The sequence below is a fragment of the Triticum urartu genome, unplaced genomic scaffold, assembly GCF_003073215.2.
Source record: "Triticum urartu cultivar G1812 unplaced genomic scaffold, Tu2.1 TuUngrouped_contig_402, whole genome shotgun sequence".
Classification (NCBI taxonomy): Eukaryota; Viridiplantae; Streptophyta; class Magnoliopsida; order Poales; family Poaceae; genus Triticum; species Triticum urartu.
In genome coordinates, this window is record NW_024114574.1 from 15,801 (window position 1) to 33,981 (window position 18,181).

The window sequence follows — 18,181 nt, forward strand, 5'->3', positions numbered from 1 at the left end:
AGCGGCAGCGGCGGTGGTGGCGGGGGAGCGAGGGATCACACTTTGACTAGCGAGAAGTGTGGCCCGCGCGTGGGGCCCAAAAGGTTTCTCCTCTCTCCCAGTCCCAGAGCCCCGCACCGCATAACCCCCGGGCCAGAGACCAGGAGGCCCAGGGCTGCTCTCGAATAAACCATGTCCTCGCGGCTGCGGCTGCTCTCGCTCCTGCGGAGCGGCCGCCTCGCCCCCGCCCCCGCCCCGGCAGGTCGTCTCGCCGGCGCGCCCCCTTCAAGGGGCCTCCACCTACCCGCTGCCGCGGCCGCTGCCGCCTCCTCCTCAGGTGAGCTTCCCCCTGTGACCCTGTTCCGTGGTCTCGCGTTAACCCCCCGCAGGAGGATCCCTGGGCCGTGTTTAGCAGGGAAATGGCTGTAGCGAGGCGGAGTAGTGTGATTTCAGCGGGTTTGAGCGGTTGGATCGTGCGATGCGCTCTGGGGTTGTAAAATTGAGTTGATTTAGTGGCAAAATATTGGGGGATGGTGTTGCGTGCCTTCGATTGTTTCCATGGAGAGAAGAGATAGGTGAGGAGCACGACGGACTAAGAGTAGATTAGGGAGAATTGATGATGTCCCCCAAGGCCGGTGATGTCATGGGATCAGACTGGAATTGGAATGTGCAAGCTACAACCTGTGGGTGAATCTGAGTCTCTGGGGAGCTGTTCAGCTGTCACGAAATATGCAACGCCAAAGCTTGGTTGATCCATGATAGTAGCTGTGTACTTTGTTAGTGAACTGTTCTGGATTGATTTATTTCAATTAAATTGAGTTTTAAATTATAGTTTTACCTTCTTCTATTGTTTCTAGTGCAGCCAAGAGTGACATTGCTCGTGTCTGCTTTCATGGTCATTTTGACAAAACGCATGATTTTCTCCCCCAGGTTCTGAATCTAATGATGGTAACTTTGGTTACTTTTCCAATCGACGGCTGGGTTTCAAGTTTGGCGCTATACTGATTGGACAAGCAGGTCTGGTCTCATGCATATGCACCATCCCCTTTTCATGCATTGCAGACTGCTTAGCTGTTGCTGAATTCATAAATTTTAGTACAAGACAATAGTTGGACTAAAAGTATTATTATATCACTTGCTACCAAGTGGGGTGCATGCAATTTCAGCATTTGGGTGAGGTGGAAGAGAAAAGTTGAGGGAGGGTTATCTTGTCACCAGATTGAGAAACACGCTAACTGTGCATGCCGACAAACAAGCAAATGGTATAGCAATAAACTTCTGGACATGCACAACAAACATGCTAATGTTTCTAAAAAATGCATTTCTGGAGCCCACTCTCTTCCAACACACATGCAACAACCGATAATTTTCTAGGTTCTTAGACACGAGTTTAGGAAACAATGGACTGGACAGCTTGTTTCTTTTGATGATTTCAGGCATTCTCTCACCCATGTTTACAAGCTAAGTTACAAACGCAATGACCTGCACATTTCACACATGACGAAACAATTACTTACTGCTTACTACAGTTTATTTCTGATAAATACGAACATCACAGTCCTATGAGTGAAAACGTAGAGGATACGGCACCAAGTAGCAATAGAACCTTCACTTTTATCAGAATAAGTGGATGCCAACATTGGTTGTTGGATAAAAAAAGCCTTCTCATTCCCAATGCAGTTATGAGGTAAGGGGCTCCCGCACTTACAAATTAGATCCCTTGCCCTTCCACTAATATTTTTGGTTTTTTAAACTAAGAAAAAAATAACTAAACTAGCTAAATATACTAAGCTACCAAAAGCAAGAAATTAGAAGCTCCAGCGGTTGCTTCCCCAGTAACGGTGCCAAAAAAAACTTTCATGTGTACATGTGTTGTTGGTATTGCTTATTCGATGAGGAAGAATGCCGAATCCATAAGGAAGTGTTGATTGATTTTGTTTTGTTCCACAGCTGATATCTCACAAAGCCAGCAAGCGGTGAAAGTGGAAATTCATAACTATTCTTCCTCAACTAGTTGCAAGCTTCCAGATCAAAAGAAGAACTAACAAGAGCTAAAGCAAACACTAGAAAGCTAAAACTGAAAGTACTATAATTAATTCTGCGTTTGGCATTGCGGTGGATTCTCATAATCCTGTTTGGCCCACCCGCTTTTCCCTAATTCTAGCGTTACTTTTATGGCTAATTTTCCACAGCAGATTATAAAATATAAGTGCAGCACTGCAAAGTTCAGCAACCGCAGACTGAGCCTAAAACAGGATCCGGAACAAGCAAGAAAAACTATTAAATTAATGCAACTAGGTTCATTGCCCTTCCACTATTACAGCAATCTCTCTTCCACATATTGGTGTTGAAAACCCCGTGGGGGAGATCAATAGTTAGCGTGTTTAGTTCCTGTTTTGCTTTGCTGAAAACTTGTAATTAAGGTCCATTGACCTCCACTGTTCCAGCAATTCCCTCTTCAGATATTGGTGTTGAAAAACCCAGAAAAAAATTAGTAGTTACTGTTTTCAGTTCATGTTTTACTTAGTTGGAAAATCCTCCCCTTTACAGTCGGTGTCTGTCAGCACTTCACCATACACTAACGGCCCCTCAAACTCACTGGCTCCTTCAGTGTACAACCGACAGTCCCGTAGGGACCTTCGTCCATCGGTCAGTCACACACTAGTGTCCAATTAAGCCAGAGATGTCAGAACTCAGAACCAGGCTCTAGTACCAACTGTAGGAATGTAGGATTGTAAAGGCATCCACATTCCCAAAAGCTACCTTGCTAACATAGGGGACTGCCCCACTTCTAATTTAATTATATTTATAGCAAATATGTTCAATTAGGTTTGCTGCCTTTCAGCAACCAACGTGGCTACGTTCAAAATAACCAATGTGGGGAACTTCCAAAAGCCTCACAAGTCCTCCCATTATTTTCCCAACTTCAGTCTTCAATACTCCAGAGTTGATCCACAGCAACTTAATAGAATTCCCACTCTAAAGCTTTGAAGCTCTATTATGATTTTACTTTTCAAAATTTAATGAAGGAAAACTCATATTTGATATCGTGTGATCCTAACCTCGCTCTTGTTACAGCTTTTTTTCTTAGCCTGAGCGACGGCTCTGTATTGGCTCAGGATGACTCAGTTGCTCCAGCAGCTACAATGAGTAAGCAAGCTGATGCTATTGTTACTGGTCTACGTCGGATTGAAGATGGTTCAATGATCTCAAATGAACACACGATCAAATGGAGAATCTTCACGGATAAAGCAAAAGCTTTTTTCATAAAAGCAAGTACCTCTTGTCCTTAGCTTCATCTAGCCCACCTTTTGGCATTATCTTTCTTATAAAAAAATTACTACCTATAGTTCCACACTTTGTTCCAGCATGATCCCTTTTTTAATGTGTTATCTAAATTTGATGCAAAACTCGATCACGATCATCTTGATATATCATAACCTAGAGAGGATAACTTTGGTGTGTTGCCACATGATGCTAACTGTTTGGTCCACACAGTTTGGCCACCTGCTACAACTCTTTCTATGGGCAAAAGCCCTTTAGTTTCCTAATTAAACCTTGTGAAACTGGAAGGTTTAGCTTGTCATTAAACTACGCTCTGTTTTTATGTTCATATGCTGAAACTTAATAGTAATTTGTCATGATATTTTGGATTGCTATTGCTTGAACGCTTGAGTGTAGCAACTTCCATAAGTACATATTCTAAAACTTGCTTGAGTCAATAAACCATGGGACTGCTGAACATTTGCATTAATTATGATCATTTGGACCATATGCCATGTGCATCACAAGTTTCTAATACCATAATGTTCCTTGGAGTATGACTGTACGTAAGGAGGAAAGGAGGGGTCCATCTTTAGTTACTCCTACTCTGCGTTTGACCTTTGAAATACAGTTATTGTTATCCTATTATATGTATTTATCTCCTTTTTTAGGGAAAACTAGATGAAGCTGAAAGGTTCTTCAAGGCAGCCCTACATCAAGCTAAAGAAGGATTTGGACTGAGAGATCCACATGCTGCATCGGCACTAAAAAACTTGGTAATTGTCACCTCTGACTATGAACTGGAGACTGAAGTAACATTCTGTTTTCCTCTCTAATGAACGGAACTCTTGCACTCCATAAGCTTTATGAGTTTTATGACCTGTTTGAGTTCATAGCCAAAATGCCAAACATAACCACACTTTGTCACACTCTAAGGTGGGCAAGTTTGACCGATTTAGGTATGGGATTTAGTTTGTTGTCACGCGTTAGGAAAGATTAATTTTCTGACAGATGGGTCTTGTGTGTCATGGACTAAAAAGGTGTGGCAAGATTCTCTTAGTGATGCTAAAGTGCACTCAGATTTTATTGACCTAACTTAACGTGAGTTTGGCAAGAAGTATGTGGCAAAGTTTGGCAAGGTTAGACGTTGAACCAAACAATCTCTTACATATCCTTGTTCACTTACCTGGTAAATTCGTGCGCATTTAACACATCTTTAAATTCACTATGATCCCTAATTTTGGAGGTCTCTCATTCGGTTGAGGTGTTCAATTTTGGATTTGGTTTACGATTTTGAGGTAAACGATTTCTTAAGGAGCTCTCTCATTTGATGAGGTATTCAATTTTGTATTTGGTTTACGGTTTTGACTGGGCCAACGATTTCTCAAATCAATTGGCAACACCAGCCTATAAAAACACATCAATCCAGCGCACCTCTCACCACCTGGCAAAAAAGAAGCGCCAGCATGCGACACTGTAGCACCTATACAGTACATGCGGCCACCAGCGCAGGAAACTTCCCCACATTGATTAGCACATAACAGAGTCACGCCATCAGGAAGGGCTCACCAAAACACCGCATTATATTATATAAAAAAAACACCCCATCATCTCCACATGCGCCAAACCAAATAAAAAAATGAAATCCCACCAACACCAACAGCACAGCGAAGCACGCCCAACTTTTCTAGTCCTTGTCTATTTTTAATTCTAAATTGCACAAGAGAAGGCGCCAATCGGCTTACTAGCTAGCACCATGGATGGTGGGCTAGCCAGCCTGGGTTCGAACCTTTGCTTCTACCTTAATTGAAATTGAAATTGATGCCTAGTTCGTCGTAGGTATCACTTTTTTTAAACTGCATATAAGGCTGTATACCACATAAGCCCTCTGGAGGTGGGGTACTGACAACTTAACACTATGTAGGATGTGGCCACGATTGAATCAACTAGTTTTTATGCTTTAGAATTAAAATACTTGGGTGTATCAATATTAGATTGCATGCACTTATTTTTAGGGTCCAATCTTTCTACCAAGTGAATATCCATTGCACCAGTAACCAGCCAAGATCCCTCAACCAAACAACTTTAAATGACCCGAATTCTTGGCATCAGTGCATCATGTACTGAATTCATTATGTATCACTACGTTCTCCCAGTATGTTAAGTTGTACAGGTTGCATTTAACACACCAGCACTCGATGGTTTCCATGTAAGAATTTAAAAGGCCAGGCTACGTCCTGTCTTGTGGTGGCTTTCATAAACCTCTCAGTACTGCTCTTGCCTGAACAGACATTCCTCTTGTTCTCTGTTTTCAATATTGCAGGCGGAGTTTTATGTGTTAAGAAAAGAGTTTGAGAAAGCTGAACCGTTATTTCTGGAAGCAATTGAAATCTTGGAGCAATCATTTGGACCTGATGATATACGGTACTGTAAGTTTTAGATTAAGATTTTTGTTCAGTAACTTATGATTCGGTTCATTTTGTAAAAGGAGTGAACGTAAGGTTATATCTCAAGGGCAAAAGGCTAGTTTTTAGGGTTAAATTGGAGCGGATAGAAAGGGATGCATAGGTGACATGATATTTGTTTCCATTACATGGTGCATGTTATGCATCCCTGCCTGCTTGGTGTGTACTGTTGTTGATGAGCGGCAGAATGGTGTACACTTCCGCCTTTGTAATAGCAGAGAACTTAATATTATATCCTGATCACTCTGTGTTTGCATGATTGATCACACTTGTCGATGCTTATGAAGTTCCATCTAAATTCCCTACTTTGGTGAATTACCTTGTTCTGCATAAAACATGTTATACATACCTCTTGTAGGGTTGGAACAGCTTTGCGTAATCTTGGACAACACTATCATCTTCAGAACAGGTTTGATCAAGCTCAGACATGTTATGAGGTACCTGTTGTTACCTCATGAATCTTTTCGAGTTCAATTTTCAATTTTTTTTGTAATTGTGTTATGCTATACAGTTTGAAAAGTGTTGAAGTGATTACTAAAGTCAGATGGTTGGCCTAAAAGAAGTGTTTGAGTGAAATGTCATATAATAGCTCAATAGAACTCTCCCCTACTGTTCTGGGGGGAAAATGTAACAGCTAGCAGGCAATAGTTTGTACGGCTTGAATATATCAGAACAGAACCACTTTCTGTTGCTTACCCTTAATATGTAGTTCATTTATCTTGATGAGATCAATCGTGGAGCCGTTTACTCATTTATCTTTGCAAACCTGAATAATTTGCACAATCTGATTCTAACTTGCATATTTTATGAACGTTTCCTAGAGCCTGCAAAATCGAACATAGGAATCAAATGTCCCCTTAAAGAAACATACCATCATTATATACCATAGAGTTCTTACATAGCATCCACAACAGTGCAGAAATTCTCATGTGAATACTCATTTGTGTTGTATGAAAGCATTAGCACGGCGGCCATTTTCTATCTTGCTGTTAATGTGATTCATTAATTTAAGCATCTCTGCTTATTTGAGTTGCTCGTCGTCTGCTCATGCGCAACAAAAATATTAAAGAGGCTGCTTGTGGAATAGAAACTTTGAAAGGAAAAAAAAAGAAAATTTTGCCATTGTGATTTTCATACAATTATTGAATCAGTTTTCTATGATTTATGCATGTTTTCTTCAGCTCAAACTTGCTTCTTATATCATTTTCTATTTCTATTGTTTCTTTTTTTCAGCGTGCTTTGAAGGTAATACTAAATTCTTGAACCTCCTTTCTCTATGCATGTTTGAAATTATTATTTTCAGCGTGCTTTGAAGGTAATACTAAATTCTTGAACCTCCTTTCTCTTTGCATGTTTGAAGGTAATTCTTGAACCTCCTTTCTCTATGCCACTGAGATACTTCATATTAACAACATCCAAGTTAAGCAGTACACACTAGTTTATCTGGCATGCACATCGTTCTGCTGTTGGCACGTAAGCAGACTAAATGATAGGCCATCAGGAAAACATATCATTATTTGAGTCATGACCCGTTGGACAAAGCACTAAAAAATGTATGCATGTTAATCAATGGAGAATAACATGAACAACTCTTGCAACTCACTGTTGAAGCCAGCATGAGCAAGTATTAGTAGATCGTGTTTATGAGTAAACAGCTTTAGTCATAGTATTCTGCTGACTGTTTTATTTGTTTTCTTTTAATCATCAAATATTTGTGAGTGGTGCATATCAGTTACGTATCACTATATGTGTGCTCACTTTTGTACAGAAATAATATTATTGACTAATTTTTCGGATATTTTTTTGTAGTTCTAACGCTCATTGGTTTAACTCCGGTGTAGATACAAGGAAGTGTTGTGGGGCCTGGTCACCCAGATTATGCAAATACAATGTACCTTCTAGCCAGGGTACAAGTACAACTGCTCTGTTGCTGTATAAGTACTGTTATGTACTGTATTCTCTTATTGTTTTCTAGAGACATCTCTCTCAAAGGGCAGGATCTCTGCCTTTCATTAATAAGAATAGAATTGCACAATTAATTAAGGGAAAATCAGATACAGCGAGAACGAGTACACGTCTATGCTAACCTAGGTCCTGAACCCCACAGGCCAACAAAACGACGTATATTGTTTGCTAGAAGATATTTATTTCCTTTCTAGGCACTGGGCCAGATACAACACGCACACACCAAGCTAAACTAGGCCCTGAGCCTCACAAGTTTTTTCTTTTACCTGGAACCTTGCTGATTCAGTTAACCATGTGGTCCAATCAAATCGTTGGCCACCTCATGGGATGTCTGGAGCCTGACCTGGCCGCATCTAGGGAGGGTTCTAGGACCAGCTTAGCACCAAATGTTGCCGTGGAATGTGCAGCTTTATTACAGTCTCTGGAACAATAACTACATGAAATCAATATAAAGTTAAGCGAAGAATGGAATTGATCTCACAGAACATGGCTCTAATGATGCTCAGGCCTTTTTCACTGAGGGAAGAGGAAAGGAAATATGTATCGATTAAGCATATCTGACACTGACATTGTTTGGTGGAAACTATGTAAAGTTCATGGATATTAATTATTATCTAATGGTCATGCTAATTGAAAACTGCATCTGGCCTAGAAACATGTTACTTGATTAATGAGTAAAGATGTTAATTCAAGAGATTCACCTGATAAATCAGCCGGTAAGACATAATCAAGAAAAATATATATCAAGTTTAGCAGTAGATCAAGTTGCTTTGCTCATAACAAAGAGGACCCTCTATGAGGAACTAATTAAGCAAAAATAAATCAGTCTTATCTCAGTCTCCTACTTCCTCTAGTCTCTCATGCCCTTCAGGTCCGGCTGCCATCAAGGCTCCCTCCCGCCTCTTGTGATTCATGCTACTATCCTACCGTGCAACATTTCCTTTTGCAATATTAATTAATTGCCTCATACAGTTACTGGTTCTGGAACAGTTAGGAGCTTGCAGCTGCCTCCACAGTTGTGCCTCCTTGCTTTCAAACCTCCGTTATTACAGTTCGTGTGTCAGGAGTCGAGAAGTGTAGCCTAACACAGGGCATCCTACCATATGAAAATAGCAGGAGCATTTGTCGATTTCCTGCAAGGCAGTAGTGATGTGTTTCTCTCTCTGAGAATCTAACTGTTCTATCACCATGAAGCTCATATGGTTGTGTGTGCTCTGCTGCATAGAACTGTATTTTATTCTTGCATGAAGTGTTTTCATATATATACTCTTCTTGAGCTCACTCTAAACTGTGTTTTCTTGAGATTTCCCTCCTTTTCGTTGGTTCCCTTAACCTAAATAGATGGATTTACCAGGGAAATGCCTTCTAAAACATATTCCTATTGTGTATGTCACAAAAGCTAAACCTATTGTTTTGTCTATTCTTAGGTGCTAAGTCAACAAAGAAAAAGAAAAGATGCAGAAGCTCTTGTCCGGGAATCTATTAGGATACTTGAGGTATGCTTACCATTTCAGAGTAGATTTAATCTTTTTTTGGCATGAAAGGGGGCTTAATGAGGATTAAAATAGGAAGCTGGACTTGGCGAATCCCCTGCTTGCTTACAAAGAATGATGTTTCACTCTACAGTAAGCACCTCTCTTATTTCCTGCCTCTCAATAACCACTGCACTTTCTGAACTTGTGCATAGGGGTTTCAACTGTGTTCATGTTCACAAATGGAATATGCAGTGATGCTTTTAGTGTTCAAACACATGGCATGTATGCCACAAAGTTGCATATTGAAAACATAAAATACATTTGACAACCATGCAACAACATGGTGATTAAACCCTTGTACTCCCAAGCATTAGACCAGTGTCTCTAAAATTTAGTTCACTCATTTAGCGAGGCATCCTTTCAAGGTTCATGGATTCCTTTAATACAGTATCCAGCATGGTTCTGTACAATCAGTTAGAGCATCTCTAGCAGATCCCGCAAACCGGGCCATCCGCTAAAATAACCGCCGGTTTGTGGGATCCATCCCGTATCCCCGGCCCGAGCATATCAGCCAAATCGGGCCGTCCCGGATTTTTTTTTGTGGGATCCCGCATCCGCGAGCCCATTTCCTCCATATGTGCAGGAATCCACCCGATTTTGCCGGATCCCCTTTCGGTTGGCGCGAAGCACTTCCGCCGGCTTCCGTTTCTTGCCTCCCGCCCCAATGCCACCGCCCATCCATCCTCTGACCTCGCCATTCGGCCTCGCAGCGCCGGAATTCAGCCGGATGGGGCCACCCACGCCGGGCCGGCCGCCCCGGCCTCTCACGGCTCCAACTTCTGCCGCCGCCGCCCTCAAGAGGAAGTGCCAAGGGAGCCATCTCGTTCAAAGCGGCGCAGACGGCGCGGCACCACCGAGCGCCGCCCCTGCTCCGGTTCCACGCGCCCCGCCCAAGAGGAAGAAGACCGCCTCGACCGGCCCCGCCAATGCGCGGGCGAAGCCTCCGAGGAAGAAGGCAATCGCGCCAAGCGGTCGGGCTCCTCCTCCGCCTCCGGCCGACCGCGGCATCCACATTGATGACAAAGCCGCCGGCCACGCCTACGACGTGTTCAATGAAGCGGCCGGGAGGTAAAAAAATATTTTGCTTGCTTTGCTCCTGTCATCATTTTTCGGCCTTCCGGAACAATTGCTTGACTATCTCTCTCTTGATTTTTGTAGCCAAAATGTGCCCTACACATATACGGAGATGTTGGCCGAGAGCATGGTGAATTTGAGTGCCCCTCTTGGCGATTTCGATGCATCATATGTTGAGGTCGACGTGGAGGTGCACGATGAGAATGAAGATGATGATGATGTGCAAGAGATCCTAGAGGCCGACTATGATGCTAGGTTGGGGAGGACCGGCAACTACATGGAGACGAAGGATGCATGCTTAGTTAAAGCATGGGAAAGCATCCCTCTTGACTCCATCACCGGCAAGGATCAAACATGTGGCAACTATTGGCAAAGAATTGAAGACAAATTTCATCAAATGATACCATTCCCATCCGGTCGGAGCTTGAAAGGCCTTCAAGGCCGTTGGAACACCATCAACAAAGCTTGCTCCCGTTGGTTCGGATGCTTGGAGCAAGTGTGGAATGCACCACCAAGTGGCGTCACTATTGATGATTATGTGAGCATTTCTTCATCAAGTCCCCAGCGCTGTGCATAGGACGATTATGAGCTCATACTTGTCTCAATGTTTGTGTTTAGGATCGCATCGCCAACGAGTACTACAACCAAATCCCAGCCTCCAATGTCCGGTAATTCAATCGTCAACATTGTTGGAAATGGCTCCGGTATAATGAGAAGTGGAGGGTGAGGGACAAGGGATCCCCTTAAAAGAGGCATCAAAATGGAGGTTGAAGATGATGATGATAGTGATGATGCACCAAGAGGAGGAAGAAACAAGGGTAAGCCAGATGGAAACAAGGAGAAAGCAAGAGTCAAGAGGAATTCCGAGGCAATCACTTTGAGGGATCAAATTGGTGAGATAGCGAAGATGGAGGATATGCTAGCCAAGCATTGGGATGCAAAAGTTGCCATGGCCGAAAGAAAGAGAAGCACGAAGAGGAGAAATGGGAAAAGAGGTGTGCCTTCGAGGAGCGCAAGCTCATCCTAGAGGAGCAAAGGAGGAAGGACGAGAGGACCGCCGAGGAGGACCGGTTCATGATGATGAATCTAGAGAGCATCGATGCAATGGCAAGAGAATTTTGGGAGATGAAAAGAATGGAGATCATGCTCCGGAGGAAGATGGAGCTCCAAAATCTTATGACCGGTGGTGGTGTTGGGTTTGGAGGGGGCTTTTCTTTCGGCAATGGTGGTGGTGGCCTCGACATGGGTGGAGGAGGTGGCTTCGGCATGGTTGGTGGTGCTTCGGCAAGCCAAGTGAATGGTGGTGATGGTGGTCGTGCTCAATCTCCGGTCCAAGTGAATGGTGGTGATGGTGGTGCTCACTCTCTGGTTCAAGTTCGTGAAGATGGAGGTGCTCACTCTCCGGTTCAAGTTCGTGAAGATGGTGGTGCGAGCTCTTCGGTCAATGTGGATGGTGGCGATGGAGGTGCTAGGGGCAGTGTTGGTGGCAACGTTCTTCGCAACAATGAGAATGTTGCTTGATTGATCAATGTCGTTTGAGCATCTTTTGTCTTGTTTTATCGCGCATTCATGAACCTAAACTTGATACCTCGTTTGTTGCACATGATTTTGGATGTGATGAACTAGTATGATGATCAACTAGTGATGTATATATATGATGATGAACTTGCTAAATATTTGCTTATTATTGTATTTGCGGGACGGCAAGCCCTCCGGCGCGGAATAGATCCCGCAAACGCGTCCCGCAAAACATTTGCGGGACGGGTTTACGGGAACTGTTCCGCCGGAGCGCTCGCCGTCCCGTAAATAATTTTTGCGGGAGCCCTCAAACGACTTTTACGGCCCGGCCGTTTGCGGGGTCTGCTAGAGATGCTCTTTGACGGATATTATAGGGTTGAGGACAGAGAATGGAAAGACTAGATGACGCGTAAAAGTATCCCCAAAATTTTATATGCTAAATTTTGTTCAGATCCCTAATTATTTGTTTAAAATACGCTAGGCTTGGCAGGGGGCTGCAGGTTACATCGGCATGTCTTTGTCGCCAATCTGAGGAGAGCATGACCCACCTACTGATAGGTTGCCCTTTCTCCTGCACCTTAGGGCATGAGGTGCTCTTGTGGATCCACGGCACGACCTCCAGTTGTTGTGATATGGTGGCATCAGGTCATCCTCTCCACCCCATCAGCGGTGCGGAAAGGCACGTAGTCGGTTGCCCTTGTTAGAGCTTCTCCCAGCGATGCCTAGCACTTAGAAGTGTGGCATTGTAATTTAGGGTGTTGCCCCTTTTAGGGCTTGTACAGAGCTTGTTCTCTATCGTGCAAGACTTCTGCATTTTTCTCGAAAAAGAAAAATATAATAGGGCAAACATTGGACTGCAGCAATTGTATTCAACGGTTTGTTCCATTTCTGCATACTTCTTACAGGAAATTAGTTTAGACACAAACCATATAGTGTATGTAGAAATTGTGGTGTGTATAATCCATTCTGAGTTGAATACTAATTAGACAAAAATCGCAGGAGTCTGTTCCTAACATGAAAGTTAACACGTCAGGTCTTGCACACTGTGTCTGTTTTTTAGTGTTAAGGAGACAGTGAAATAAAGTTACGGATCTAACATACTCCCTTGAAAATCAATTTCATCATTTTCAGCGCTGATTGACAATTGGCATCAAATTTACACAGATTATTAAATTGTTACATCAGAAGCATTTTCTAGGTAAAATGCTAAGAATGGTTGTAACTTGAAGTTGTGCCATAGATCATTCGTACTTCATCGTGGTCTAGGTTGCTGATCAGTCCTTTTAAGTTCCTAGCAATGATTGCATCTCTTTTTTCTCTTATTCTATGCCCTACACTGCTTTTTTTAGTAGAACTGTAGGGGAGAGCCCTACAGTATGAATAGGAACGTAAGTTTGCATCGTGAGGACTTGAACCCAGGTGGTAGGATTGTACATCCACTCCCCCAACCAAGTGTTACCAGTTTGTGATTTTATGATCGTAATTTGTGATTTTACTTTGTTCTTGAGTGCATTTTTTGTGGCTTCGTACTCATGTTACCAGTTTTTCCAGGAGTTGATGAATCTGAAACAACTGGATGAAGCTGAAAATTTGCGAAGGAAGATATTACATATTATGGAGCTTTCGAAGGTATGCACATGTAGCTGTAATCCTACAATGTTTCTTCAGTAGTCTGTCGTACGAAATCAGGCATGAACATAATGTGGGCCTTAAATTGGTGCTTTAGTTGGTGACACTGATTTTTTGTGAAGTTCTGCATTAACTTTGCCTGAAACACAAGTCGTGTTTAGTTGTTTGTTTATTCAAGGTTGAGTGGGGTGGCAAGGAAGGATAATGTATCACTACATTAAACACATTAAGCTATGCGCAAAGGGCGGCCAACCAGCTATGCCACGTGGCGCAAGCTGGTTGGCCGCGGTGAGAAATTTTTTGAATTTTTTTTAGATGAAGGTGTGGATTATTTTTTAAATGCGTTTTTTTCTTTTTAGATGGAGGTGAGGACCTTCGGTATTTTTTAAATAGACGGTTATGCAAAGTGGCACCTATTGGTAGGCTGCGGTGGTAAAAAAAATTTCTTTTTACTTCTGTTTTTAGATGAAGGTGATGATTTTTTTTCTGAGATGTTTTTTTAGACGGAGGCGATGACTCTATGTATTTTTTAAATGAAAATGTGCGCACAGCTTTCTCTTAAGCCCTGTGGCGCCCCAACCACTAGTGCGCATTCAAGTGCGTTGAAGCACAGATCATATTGTTTGCCTCATCTTACTCCCATCCATCCAAAATAATTAAAGTTATAGGTTTGTCCTAAGTCAAACTAGCTTAAGTTTGACCAACTTATATAGTAAAATGTGCTAGGATCTACATAACCAAATACACATGCGAAAATATAGTTCATAAAGAATCTCGTGGTTCTAATTAGGTGCTCTAGATGTCAATATATTTTTCTATAGACTTGGTCAGACTTAAACAAGTTTGACTTAGGACAAACCCAGAACTTCAATTACTTTGGAATGGAGGTAGTACGTAGACCAGATGTGCAAATTTAGCGAAATAGCATCACGGTGATCCTAAATGTGCAAATTTATGAAATATCAAGAGCTTCAGCTTTGTCCTACTCGTTATGTATAACAGTGGATTTAACATGCCAACATGGCTAGGGGGGAAATACCAGTGCATTCACAGTGATCCTTGACATTTCAATGGGTTGAAATTCTACCAGAAAATAGCATACAATGATTCTTGACTGTTTGACAACATCTCAAGTAGTAGAAAGTCTGAAATAGTTTTGATGTGGCATATTTTGTGAAACTCTAGTCCAATTGGCAGTCCATACTATTTTCTGATAAAGCATATAGGAAACAAAATAAAAGCTGATTGAAAACAGAAAAGGAGAAAGGTGACAGGCACTCTTGACCAGAGCCTGTCACATCATCCCTACGTAAACTACTGAAAATTATCTGTGGAACTGTTTGCTAGGGATGGGATTCGTTTGGTACTACAGTCGCAGCCGTACAATTAAGTGTCACTCTTGTAACCCTAGGGAAGCTGAGGGAATCAGAAGAATTATTGCAAAGGTAAAAAGGTTACTTTTAGGTTCTTTGGCCAGTTTTAAAGTTTTCTTACTTACAGGTTCAATGATTTACGATGTTTAGATGCCTTGCAGTCAGAAAAAAGATTTTATCTGAAGACCATATTCAGGTTTGCCATTGCCTTATAATATTTGGCTTTTGAGCTGATTTTCAATTTATGGTAGAAAGTCATCTTGTGTTACCAGATGAAAGCATTGTGGCCAGTTGTCTCAAATGGTCATAGTTGGTAGTATATCACAACCTCCGTTACTTGGAACCTCCGCCTTCTTAAAATTGTTTATCTTACAATACCTTTGTGAAGTTTTTTAAGAACATGTAAACAGGTGTTTGAATCCTTTGTTACACCTGATATTTGTATATGGGATGACTTGGCTCATGTGGCCTAATACTCTCTCTGCTGTTGTTAGAAGCATAGAACCTGATGGTAATACCAGCCACCTTGCTGGAGCCAGTCTGGGACTGGCTTCTGAAACATTAACACAAATTTGTTAAACAGTCACATACTATTAGTGGTTAATAACCTGTCTCATTGTTACAGGTAGCAAGTATATTGGTACACTTGGCAAAGCTAAGTTTGCTTAGAATTATTAGTGATATCAAAGTGAACAATGACCTATGTAGATCTCACCTTGTGAGGGGAAAAAGACTTGTCAATGATTCGATAAGGTATTCCTTTTAGCTCCATATTTTTACACGTTTTGGGTTCCTAATCTCCATAGTTCCATTCGGCACATCAAAACTAAAAAGATGCCTAGATACTAAGTGCAGTAGTGTAGTAAATTGTTTGAATCTTTGTGAATCTATGTTTCGTCATGGTAGGATAGCGGAAAAAATACTGAATCCTTCGAGGGAAGATCAGAAAAAACCGAAGAATGCCTTTGGTATCGAATTGGAGCGGCGGATTGCAGCAACAGGAATACTTGTATGTTTCCCACCCACCCACAAAGGGATTTATCTTCCACTTATATGTTCATGATGTCCAACCCTTGTCCATTTTTACATTTTTCTTCCCCTGCTTTTGTGGTTATTTAGTTTTCTCTCCACTGATTAAGAATCCAATAGATTTGCAACTCTCAGGATTCCATGGATTGTGTTTTTACATAAACAATTGGTGCATTAAATTTCATGTTTGTCATGGTTACCATAAAGCTTCCTTTTAACATCACCATGCCTTCACATTTCTCCTATTTTTGCATGCCGCAATGTGACTTATCATATTCCCTTTCTATTTAGGTTTCTCTTGAGTCATGTCAGCATAGACAAGCATGCACCCAAATACTTTTCAACCCCATTTTCCAATGAAGACATAACACAAACACTAGCATTATATCCGAAATTGTTTACATAGGAATTATCTCCCGGCATCCTTGAATCCATTTGTAACCTGATGCGGCAGAGTTGTAGCTAGGATTGTGAAACGTTGGAATTTTGTTTACTTAAAGTGTTGTTAGTGTCTTCTCAGCCAGGTAGATGTGTGATGCCATGTTTTTTCTATTGATGATACTGTTATTGTAGTTGGAAGCACTTGAAATTGTTGGACTTCTTGACTGTTTAAACATGGCAATACAAGAATGGGCACCAGCGGTACTTTTCCTGTGCTTCATTTATGCATTTGGCAATTATTGGATACATAATCTTTTTTGTTTGCTTCTAACAAAACAATGTTCACTCTAGAACTCGGTACTCTTGCTAAGGCTTCCTCGGGAACATATGAAGCATGGATACTTCAAAATTGATGTTGTGCGCATACCAGACAAATGCTGGCTATTCATATGGCCAGCAAAATATCGCATAAGTCTTCGATATACCACGCTACGAATCCATTTTAATAAATTTGAAAAGGTCCGATACACCACTGTTGCATGTTGAATTTACTTAATCATGTAATAATTATGTTTTATCAACTTGACTGCTTATATACAGTTTCTTCATTTAGCTTTTGTTGTAGTAATGCATGTTGCTTTATTTATATACTCCGTAATTCCCACTTCGTTCTCGGTGGGTCTCAACAGAAATGATGATTCTCTAGAATTTGTTCTCTCAAAAAAGGGATGAGACTTATTGCTCTAGAATTTATAAAGTGATTGCGTTTTATTTTAAAATTCGGTCATTAATTGTAATGGTCTCGTTCAGTTTATTATTTTATGGTATATGCATGGCAAAATTTTGTTTTATTGTTCTAAGTTACAAATCCCACACTTAAAACTGTGTCAAATAACAAGGATACAGCTGCTTCTGCATACTTGACCAATTTCCTTCTGTGTTACGGTATTCATACCTAATTTACCTTTGGTGTCTTAGCTGACTTGGATCTCTCTGTTTCAGTTGATTATGAAAATTTTGAACAAGCTCTGCGCAAGTGGGTTTCACTTTACAATGAGGTATGTGTTGGGTCCTTGGAGTGAATTTCATTTGTTTATTTTTTGAACCATGCAGGAGAGGGTCGGTCCTCCAGCCTTTCTGCTTAATATGATCTGCAGTCAGCACGGACTACAGAACTAAATAACCATTTTAACATGATATTTACTGTTGCAGCCTCGTACACGAAACATAGTGTCCAACGCCCTCAGGGCGCACTACATGAAATGCTGGAGGACCCTCGTCGGTGGTACTCGGCGCACTCCTTACATGAATGCACCACATATCCAAGAGCTGGCTGAGTCACAACAAATAATGAAGGAATTGGGAGGAGAGAACAGTATGACAGGCAGTGTGGATTTTGGTGATGCAGAGGAATAACCTTGTCAGACTCGGTCATTGTGGGCAAGTGGACAAGACGTTGACTGATACATGTAGTTATACAAAGTCTATCTAAGATTTCCTGTGCAAAATGAGTGTTTGCACTCCTTTTGTCATATTTTTCACAACAAATCTTTTGGGTAGAATATCAAAAGATTAATTAGTAGAGTATCCAAATGCTAACGACTTTTTTGTTGTTGTGTGTGTTGACAGTACAACAACTTGCGTTCAGTTTCAAACAAGCATCAATTTTTAAATGGGTTTAAAATGCGTCTGTAACCCAATACATAGGCATGCAAATTTGGAACCTCCAGGGTATACCGAATTCACCTCATTTGAAAAAATAGTGTTTTTTTTAATAAATTTGCATCTCTTCAAGTCCCTTTAGGTTCCAAATTTGCATCCCTCACAAAACAGTTGCGTGGATTTGCAAAAGGAATAGGGGTTCCACGTGTAGCCTCTGCAAACACTAACCTGTATGCAGCAACTGACAACACTACGGAAACAACTAACATTGCAAAAAGGACCAACAAGACTAGGAACTAACAACACT

At 41.5% G+C, this 18,181-nt stretch overlaps 2 protein-coding genes across 4 annotated transcripts; both read left to right on the forward strand.

Annotated features, from left to right (window-relative positions):
• The first annotated feature begins 120 nt into the window (after positions 1 to 120).
• On the forward strand, positions 121 to 17,867 carry LOC125527474 (kinesin light chain 3-like). Of its 3 annotated transcripts, XM_048691979.1 has the most exons (19): positions 121 to 316; positions 910 to 996; positions 3,058 to 3,251; positions 3,915 to 4,019; positions 5,567 to 5,667; positions 6,067 to 6,145; positions 6,942 to 6,953; positions 7,550 to 7,615; positions 9,101 to 9,169; positions 9,242 to 9,298; positions 13,352 to 13,429; positions 14,777 to 14,874; positions 14,953 to 14,998; positions 15,428 to 15,555; positions 15,709 to 15,811; positions 16,405 to 16,473; positions 16,564 to 16,731; positions 17,215 to 17,270; positions 17,425 to 17,867. In XM_048691979.1, exons 1-19 carry the CDS (start codon positions 172 to 174, stop codon positions 17,441 to 17,443), a joined length of 1,680 nt encoding a protein of 559 aa, XP_048547936.1. In that variant the 5' UTR covers positions 121 to 171; the 3' UTR covers positions 17,444 to 17,867. The 3 variants fall into 3 exon arrangements, with proteins under 3 accessions (XP_048547936.1, XP_048547939.1, XP_048547937.1); XM_048691982.1 differs by lacking the exon at positions 16,564 to 16,731; XM_048691980.1 differs by lacking the exons at positions 9,101 to 9,169; positions 9,242 to 9,298.
• LOC125527475 (predicted GPI-anchored protein 58) lies at positions 9,306 to 13,384 on the forward strand. Its single transcript, XM_048691983.1, has 3 exons — positions 9,306 to 10,276; positions 10,367 to 10,820; positions 10,901 to 13,384. The coding sequence occupies exons 1-3, from the start codon at positions 9,873 to 9,875 to the stop codon at positions 10,952 to 10,954; spliced, it is 912 nt and encodes a 303-aa protein (XP_048547940.1). The 5' UTR covers positions 9,306 to 9,872; the 3' UTR covers positions 10,955 to 13,384.
• Positions 17,868 to 18,181: the final 314 nt, after the last annotated feature.